General features: G+C 34.0%; 1 protein-coding gene across 1 annotated transcript; it reads right to left on the bottom strand.

Annotated features, from left to right (window-relative positions):
• Window positions 1–5,386: 5,386 nt before the first annotated feature.
• LOC136202456 (proline-rich receptor-like protein kinase PERK1) lies at window positions 5,387–9,627 on the bottom strand. The gene is made up of 8 exons (XM_065993088.1): window positions 8,971–9,627; window positions 7,839–8,408; window positions 7,488–7,574; window positions 7,332–7,402; window positions 7,036–7,112; window positions 6,456–6,603; window positions 6,163–6,324; window positions 5,387–6,049 (listed from the first exon to the last, which is right to left on the bottom strand). The coding sequence occupies exons 1-8, from the start codon at window positions 9,497–9,499 to the stop codon at window positions 5,747–5,749; spliced, it is 1,947 nt and encodes a 648-aa protein (XP_065849160.1). The 5' UTR covers window positions 9,500–9,627; the 3' UTR covers window positions 5,387–5,746.
• Between the last annotated feature and the right edge of the window lie 210 nt (window positions 9,628–9,837).

Below are 9,837 nucleotides of genomic sequence, written 5' to 3'. Positions count from 1 at the left end.
CTTGGTGCATGCATTTTGGTTCAATCCTGTTCAATTTAGGTTTAGTTTCTGAAACTACTACACGATTTACAGAGTCAATCTTACTACATGATTTACAGAGTCAATCGGTATATGACGACCTGGTTGGCACCATTATCATTTTTATTGAGTTCATATTATATATAATTATTTGAAATATATATAACAGTTAACATCAATAGTCTACGCCTCTAACTTCATCGTTCTTGCCCAAAACAGTTAACAAAATGCAGAAAAGATAAAACAAGAAAGTACTTCTTACTCGATGTTCAATTTTTATAGCCTTTTTGGCAATGCAATGAAATGCATATTCTACATTTTTTAAGGAAAGGAACAACAAAAGAAAAGAGAGTTGCAAAGAATATGTTGGATGTTTTTAGGAGATACATTCTCAAAGTGAGAACAGGCAAAATTTACTTATAACCATTTAGTTACTTTATTCCCCTCACAGTAAGAATGAAAGAAATAGATATTTCAATTTTTATCTCGAAGTTGGCGACAATGAGAAAACCAACCAAGAAAAAGAACGATGAGGAGCATTATTCATGATGAACTCTAAAACCATTTGGGAGTCAAACTTCACAATCACACGCGGGTAGCCTTTATCTGAAGTAAGAACCAGACCAAAATAAAACTCCACCACAAACATTGAATAAATCTTAATATTCACTGCAAAACCCCAAACTCACATACCAAGAGAGTCACATACCAAACTCCATGTAGAGGCAAACTCAATCTTGCATGCTCTATTTGTATTAAGTTTAACCCAACTGTAATCGGGGGCGCCAACTGATCCAAGATAACTAAACATTGTTCTTGACATGAAATCATTAGCTTGGGTAATAGTAAAATTAATCTCATCTTGAACCTCCACAGAACTATTAAAGACTTGCTCATGACCGGACAGTCAATGCCTGCAAACACCGCACTCACACCCAGATCACCCGCCAACCAATCCTCAAGGAGGAAGAGAAAAAAGTGTCACTTTTTGACACAAACCAATTGCAGACCATCGCCCTGTAGCAGTCCTGAAATAAATGTAACTATGTTTCAACCAATCCACAAACAATGGAAGCATTCGAAATATCAAGATGTCTTTTAACTCTATTCTCATTACACACCATGTCCTTATTAGCCACGAGCCAAATGAGCACTCTTACTTTTTTCAGGACAGATGACTTCCAAATCAAGCCTCAAAGCACAATGTTGTTGTCTATGACAGGGGGCGGAGCATTTTGTAACCCAAGGCCATAGAATATTGATCAATCTGCGAAGAAGGCCAATGCCAACGATCCATTTGCATATAAGAGTGGAACATCATGAAAGACGTTATTCTAAGAATCCAAATTTGAAGCAACTTATCTCCAAAATCACTCCATTTCCGACCCCTGAACTAACTCGTGCCAAAAAGTTCGCACAGTTCTATACAGCTCGATACAAAGGGTCCTCACCAAATCAATGATACAGCCAAAATAAAGTGCGCTGCCATTTTTTTAATAATCTTCTCAATACCAATATTTTTGCCTTATTTCTACAAGTTTGGATGCATTAATGTTGGCAAAAGCCATATTTTATTTTAGTCCATATATTTTCCTTAATTTCTTTAGTAAGCCCATTTATTTTGATCTGGTCTTAGGCTATGTTTGAAAAACCACTTAATTGCTTAAATTAAAATATTAAACACTTATTTAATTTAAATGCATTTGATAACAGTTGTTTCTTCACCACTTAAATTAGTTAATTAAATTAAAAACCACTTATTTTGATAAGTCAAAATATTTAACTTAACATTTTAAGTTAAACATTATCAACTAATATTTTTATAAAAATTAAATCATTCAATATTTTTAGCACTTATAATATTCAGCACTTAAAATCTAATACTTATTTTTTCAGCACTTAATTTTCAGTTTTATCAAACAACACCTTAGTTAAGCATTGTACTTCTAATAATGTTTGAATAATGTAGCTCGTAAATAAAAAAATGTTTTGTATACAAAACAAAAAAAAAACTAATAAATGTGTCTCTCACTCTAGGTTAATTGGCTCGATAAATTAAGAGAATTATATCTAACGTGGATGATGATACGTCAATTAATAAGGATTATATATCTATTTATGTCATTTCCAACTCGAAACAATTTTATGATTAGCATATAAAACAGTTCATTATTCCTTTCATGATAAAAAAATTTAGACCAAATTTACACTTTTTTTTTCAAAAAATTATATCGGTAATTGTCATTGGTGACAAGCCATAATTTCTATATATTATGATTTTACACCATAATTTAAAAATTCTACACCTCAATTCATAAACCATAAACGTTAGAAAATATATTATATACTCATCATTTATAAATTTTAATTTTTAAAATATGTTAAAAGTACTGATTTTACTAGTTTGATATAATTCAAAATTATGATTTGATATAATTGTAAATAATTTTTAAAAAATGAATTTCTACATAGTTTTCCCATAGATTTTACATGGCTAAAAGAGCCTAAATGAAAATATAAGGCCCATTTAAAGAAATTTAGCCAACTACAATTTTTATATATAAAAAGATAGTATTTTTTTTTTATTTTCCTATGATATATAAATAATTAGAGTTGAGTTGGCTAGGTCCACATCCAACCAGTAACTAGCTGTTTTCAATTTTTTTTTTTTGTTTTGGGATAAAGGCTATATTTTTAAGGTAAAGTTTCCCGGATAAATGCAAATTTGACCTATATGAAATGATTTAAATTTAATAATACAAATTTGATCTTTATATGTGAAATAGTTTAAATTTAATCATAGTATTTCTAAATAAGGTAAATTTTATGTTTATATTATCGAAAATTTAAAAACACTGAATTGATTATTATTTAATTGTCATATTAAACTTTCCAAATATCAATTATGTCCAAAATATTTAGTGTCACTAACACAATTAAAAAAAAACTTGTTAAAACGCTAGTAAGTAAGTTTGTCACATCGAGTACACTCTGTTACCACATAAGTTAATTATATTTGTTTTTGTCAAAAATATCTAAAATGTTTAATATTTTAATCAATTAAAAGTATACAGTTTATCGATAAATTTATTTGAAATGTTCAATATAACAGTCAAATCAGTCTGTTCAAAATTTTAATTAAATAAGACTAAAATTTATCTTATTTAAAATTATTAAGATTACATTTAACTATTTTGTGTTAAAGAAAAATTTATGTTTTCTAAAACGAATGTCCGTTTAGTTTATTTACTGTTTGTTGTTAACTAAACACTTAAAATCATCAATTTTAAAGTGAAAAGACAAATATGAGCATACAAATAAGCAATCAAACACTCATTAATTTTGTCAGCAAAAAGAAGTAAAGCCAAAAAAAAAAAAAAAGTAGTACAAGCTGGCCATCTTCTTCTCCAGCAAACACAAATTGATTTTTCATTTTCTTTTATTTTCAATGATTTTTAATTTTATAGGCCATAAAATATTGATATTGAATGTCTTTAGTTTGACTTTGAACTTTTATAAAAGAAAGAGACAAGTACAAGTGTAAGGCTGCCATTTGGTAAACATTGTCCATCCTAGTAATGGGTCAACACCCAACATCTTATGATCAGCCCATAATCTCATATTTAATTTTATAACGTCTAGATATATAAAATTCTATGACTAGGCTATTTTACAAGTAGCATTTAGAGGTGGAGACCATGGATATAAGGGTGTAAATGCTAGGGCTAAGCAAAATAAAAATAATTGGTAAATGATGACTGTTGAGGCAAATATGGATCTTAACGTAATATCGATGCTTCAATTTTCCAAAATGAAGGAAAGTATGGTTATGGAACTGTTTTCCAAGATACCAATGGTTCTTTATTTGTGTTCCACACCTCGTTCTACAGTGGGATTGCGGCTACTAAATTGGTTGAAACCATTGTTATTCGTGATAGCTCTTTATAGTTGTTTTCTATCAAATACAATTCTAGTCGAATCAGATGCTAAATATATAGTGGACTACAGTTTATCCTCCAATCTTAATGTTTCTAACAGTGTGATTCAAGATTGCAAAGATCTTATTTCTCTTACGTTAGATCTCTCTTATCTTTCATGATTAGCAAGTGAAGCTGTTCATGCTTTCGCAAGGAAAATCATTTCCTTCCTATACTAATTCTTTTATTTCGTTTATTATTTCTAGTTGGTTAAAGAGTGTTTTATGTAATGATTCTACCGTTGCTTAATAAAATTCTTTCTAAAAAAAGCACATGAAATATATATTTGATTATATGCTATAAAAAGATATATGTAATTAATCGATACATTTTATATCTATATACATTGCTTTTCTATTGATTATAAATTAGGAAATTATTTTTATTAAAAATCTATCATTTTAAATAACTTTTCATTATTACAAAGGGTTAGAATCCAATTTTATCCCCAAAGGTTAAAGGTCACCCTCAGTATTTCTATTGTAACTTAATTTTATCATTTTAAAGAAAATTAAGAGTTAATAATTATTAGGCTTAATAGGAACCCAACCTCCTAAACTTAACTTTTTTTCACCTGGCCCCCTCAACTTAGAGGACAACCTCTCAACCCCTCAACTCTCTAAAAATATCACATACAACCCCTTACATCCCTATGTTCGGTCAAAATATTGACCCGTGTAGAAAACGCGCTTGACTGTTGACCACACCAATGCCACGTGTCACTTTTTTATTAAATTTTTCCAAGTGATTTCACCTCGACGATCACTACCGCGAACCTCAGCACCTCGATAAGGCTGCGACGACAAACAGCGACAACACCTCGCATACAATAATCACTTGGAAAAATTTAATAAAAAAATGACACGTGGCATTGGTGTGGTCAACAGTCAAACGCGTTTTCTATACGGGTCAATATTTTGACCGAACATAGGAGTGTAAGGGGCTGTATGTGATGTTTTTAGAAAGTTGAGGGGGTTGAGAGGTTGTCCCCTAAGTTGAGGAGGTCAGGTGTAAAAAAGTTACAAGTTTAGGGGGTTGGGTGTCTATTAGGCCTAATTATTACTCACAACTTCTGGTTCTAGGTAAATATTCCACATAATTAAATTCTTAATTTTTCATAGATTCAAAGTCACCCTCATTATTTTTATGGTAACTGAATATTATCATTTTTAATCAGTTTAAAACTAAAAAAAAGTATCTAGAAAGTTGATTCAACTTTACTTAAACAATACATTTTATCAAAAACATAAATTATCAAACACATGAAGTAGAGGGCTTATAGTGTGCTGTTAACTCAAGATTGTTGTGAGGTCCTGCTCAAGAAATGACACAGCTTTATCCCATTTTCTTGAATACAAAAAAAAAAAAAAAAAAAGGATGCTTGCAAAAGATAACCAAGAAAGCACTACTTTTCTCATTCATTTTCACCTAACTCAACCACAATTCAAAAAAATATGGACAAGAACCAAGAGAATTCCTCAACAAATTTAACAAACAAATCAATCATTATCAACATTTTAGGCAAAGAATAAAAGAATCAAACTTGTTGTCTCATTATTTTCTTGTATATATAACCATTACTTGATAGATACAAATTAAAACCAATAACTTCAAAATCTGGGTTAAAAAATTCTTTCGGTGTAATGTTAAACATGCCATTCTCGCAATGGATGTGACGGTGACGTCTAAGTGAGAGTGAGGGAGGAGGAGGCTGCTGCTGCTTTACATAAATATTTGTGGCTTTATAGTTGTCATGATGTTCCAGTGAAACCTTGGCTGTTCTTCTTCATTCTTCCGAGTTCCATTTCTCTGGTATTTTGGGCTTCACTGCTTGAGCCGGAAGGATATAGACCGTATTCACTGGTCGGTGCACTATACTCGCTACTGCCACCGTACTCCTGGGTTCCCAATGCCATCTTCCTGAACTTTTTCATGTCCTCATTATATTGGCTTGTGTCATAGTCTGAACTGCCGCTATAGACACCGCTGTGTCCTGGTTGAACGCCTTCGTTAAGATCAGACAACGCCACATCTCCTTCTAGGGCTCGCACTACCTGCTCAGTTCAAAACAAGATCTAATATGTCAGTTCCATTTACCACAAAACATGACTTTGTTGCCTTAGTACAGTTATAACCGATCCACGAATTTTGAATTCCTTGATTATACCTGACTCAGACGTGGTCTACGTCGGGCTGAATGGCGCACACAAGCAGCAGCACAAGAAACCATTCGAGCCATCTCATTGTGGTCATAAGCATTTTGCAGTTTTTGATCCACCAGAGTATCAAAGTTTCCATCTTCTAGAGCTCTTGTGAGCAAAGGCCTAGCCTGTAGTAACACCAGGAATATAATTTTAAGCAAGCCCACAATTTCAACTGAACTTTTAGGTTCACACGCACAACATGTCATCAAATGCATGTGCTTGTATGTTCATAAATATGGAAGAAGTCAAAACTCACCCAATCAACCAAACTATCGTCCATGTAAGTTTGAGTTGCGTCAACAGGCCTATGACCAGTGATTAACTCTAGAAGCATGACCCCGAATGAGAAGACATCAGATTTATCTGTTAATTTCCCACTGGCTGCATATTCTGGAGCCAAATACCTGCATAATAAACATGTAAGTGCTTGAATATTGGAATTTCAACAACAGGGATAAGCCCTCGAAAGGCATAGAAATTTAGCCAACTAAGAGGAAACCTTCTATTAACAAAAGACAAGAAGAATCATTTGTTTTTTTTTCTTTTTTTGAGAAAAAAGAAGAATCTTTTGTTAATAGAAGTAAACTGCAACCAAAAACCGGAGATACACTAGAGCTGATTGCATCTATAGTAGAATGTCTAAACATGTCTCAAGGAAACAAGATCTAGGAAAAAGAACACAATTCTACAGTTTCAGGAAAAGCAAGCAATATGCATAAGAGATCTGCTCCAAGTTGAACTCAGAAGAATCAGAATCAGAAGAAGAAGAAGAATGAACACCAGAATACTGATTGATGCCTGATGGTGTATAACAAGAATATAAGAGTAGGTCTTACCCAAAGGTGCCCATCACCCTGGTGGAGACATGTGTATTAGCATCAGAAGTAAATTTGGCTAGTCCAAAATCTGCAACCTGAGAAAAGGGGAAAGGAGAAACAGATTGTCAGAAAGAATAATAATGAAAGCTACAACAAATGGATTTTAAAAACAAGTTCAGAAATTATTTTTCATTAAAAATAATGATAACAAAAATCCTTTAAGAAAATACACACCATGGATCAAAATAATTTGTTTTAACTTCGCTCATGCTCTCTTAGTAAAATAGTTCGCTAATTAAAAGTCGTAGTTATACCTTAGCCTCAAATTTGTAGTCCAAAAGTATATTAGCTGCCTTGATATCACGATGAATGATCTTAGGATGACCTGAGGAAAAATTGATATGGATAATCAGTGGAAGTTTCACAAACCAGTATGGCGTTATAAGCAAGAGGTGTTGAGTAGAACTCACAATCTTCATGAAGATATGCAAGTCCTTTTGCAGACCCCAATGCAATCCTGAGTCTTGTATGCCAGTCCATGGTAGGTCGTCCCTTTCCTGAAACATTTGTTATCTATCTATCAGGCATCTTCGAATTATAGCACATCAACTGAAAAAATTCAAAATAGGGTGGTGGTGTATATAGAGAAATGAATAATGCAACTTTAAACCAATTTCTAGAGAAAAGGGAAGGAGGAAAATCAAAACCGCAAACAGCATCAAAAACAATTTACACAAAGAAAAACAACAAACTGATAGTTAAATAATTTCCAGCAAAGTTCTCAAATAACATTTTATGTAGTTGTGCTAATGAAAACATACCATGCAAGTGAAACTCCATAGTGTTGTTCGGAACAAACTCATAAACGAGCAGTCTCTGAGCCCCAGTCATGCAATATCCAACAAGTGAAACAAGATGCTTGTGGTGAACTCGGCTAATAATTTCAATTTCTGCCTGAAATTCACGCTCTCCTTGCCCACTTCCAGCTTTTAGCGCCTTGACAGCTACTTCTTTCCCATTTGGAAGGACACCTCTGTGCACATATCCAAAACCACCTTGACCAAGGAGATTAGCATTGGAGAAGCCATCCGTTGCCCTTGATAATTCCTCAAAAGTAAATTGACTCTTTGAGAAACTCAAACCAATGCCTGGAGAAGGTGGAGGAAGTGGGGTTTCAGATTCTGAAAAGCCAGAGCCATCGCTGCTGCTTATAAAAGGAACTGGAGGAGGTGGTGATGGTGATGGAGGATAAGGTGGCCTTGATGCAACTGGTGGAGGAGGAGATGGTTTTGTCATTGCTGAGTTAACACGTTCAGGAGGTGGAGGAGCATTTTGTTGCCAGTGCTGCTGTTGGCCACCATAGTACTGCTGTTGGCCACCGAATTGACTATCTGGCAGACATGAAGAATGGAATTATATGAGCCATTGAACTCAACAATTAAATCAAAAAAAAAAAAAACAAAGTATCCATTTTATACATGAAATTGCATCAGTATATTTGACAAATGTAGTTGGAGTTTGGAGTAGATTAGAACGTAGAGCAAGGGGCGAAAATATCCATTCCATATATGATTAATAACTACTATTTTGCTTCATATTCAATGAGAATCGCAGGAAATGTTTAGTTAATATTTTTATTTTATTGACTATTCATGAAAATGTATCCTAATTCCTATGTGACATCTGCATTCTTGAGCGATTTATTACCTATTCAATAAGACCATATTCAAACTACTCAGAGAGAGCAGGCATTCAACGAAGATCACAGTTTACTATGAAAAATAATATACAACCAAACAGAAAATAGTATCTACTGATCCAAAACAAGGAACCTGATTAAATCTGATTTTTCTAGAATATGAATTTGACCAGATCGAGATTGTAAATTAAAAGAAAAACATAAAGCCATTAACGAATCCAAAATCTCAACGATGTCAGAAATGAAATACTCACTCTTATGACCAGCAGGAGGCGGAGGAATATAGTAACCAGCCTCATCATCACGTCTTCTCCTCTTTTTCCTACAGCAAAGGCATATCAAACTCGCAATTATCAAAACCGCCACTCCTCCAATAGCTATCCCTACCACAACCCCGGTCGGTATCCCTGAGGAACTGGGAGAAGAAGGAGGAGGCGGAGGACTCCTAGAGGCAGGCGTAGACGGTGTCCCGGAACTGGATGGAGGAGACGGAGGAGACGAAGACGATGCCGGAGGAGGTGGAGAAGAGTTAGAAGGAGCTGGCGGAGAGGGAGGAGAATTTGCCGGTGGAGAAGGAGTAGACGGAGGAGGAGCAGAAGGAGTAGAAGGAGGAGGTGAGGCTGGAGTAGATGGAGGTGGAGAAGCAGGAGGTTTAGGGGGAGGTGAGGCGGGAGTGGTCGGAGGAGGTGAGGTCGGAGTGGTCGGAGGAGGTGATGCCGGAGTGGTCGGAGGAGGTGCGGTGGAGTTAGTGGACGGCGGAGACGTCGGAGAAGGAGCTGACATTGTAAAACGGAATTAAATTAAAACATGAATAGCTGAGATTTGGATTTGAAGAGAAAGTGAAAGAAGAAACTTTAAAAGGTAAGAGAAAGAGTAGCGAAAGGAGTCCTTAGTCCTACAGAGACAGCGCGTTTTTCGTTTCGGTAGTTTGAAGTATTTTATTCTTTTTTTTTAATTAATAATCAAAAATTAAAAAGAATTAACGTTTTGTGTTTTTCATTTTCACACTAGGTAAATTACATATTTGATCCTTTAAGTTTAAAATTACTTTTTTTGTTATTTCTAAATTTCATAATTAGACTAATTTTTTTTTTATCGTTTAGTAACATAAATGTTCATTA

The sequence above is a fragment of the Euphorbia lathyris genome, chromosome 8 (genome assembly GCF_963576675.1).
Source record: "Euphorbia lathyris chromosome 8, ddEupLath1.1, whole genome shotgun sequence".
NCBI classification, from domain to species: Eukaryota; Viridiplantae; Streptophyta; class Magnoliopsida; order Malpighiales; family Euphorbiaceae; genus Euphorbia; species Euphorbia lathyris.
Note: the sequence above shows the minus strand (reverse complement) of the source record. Positions and strands in the feature narration are given on the sequence as shown.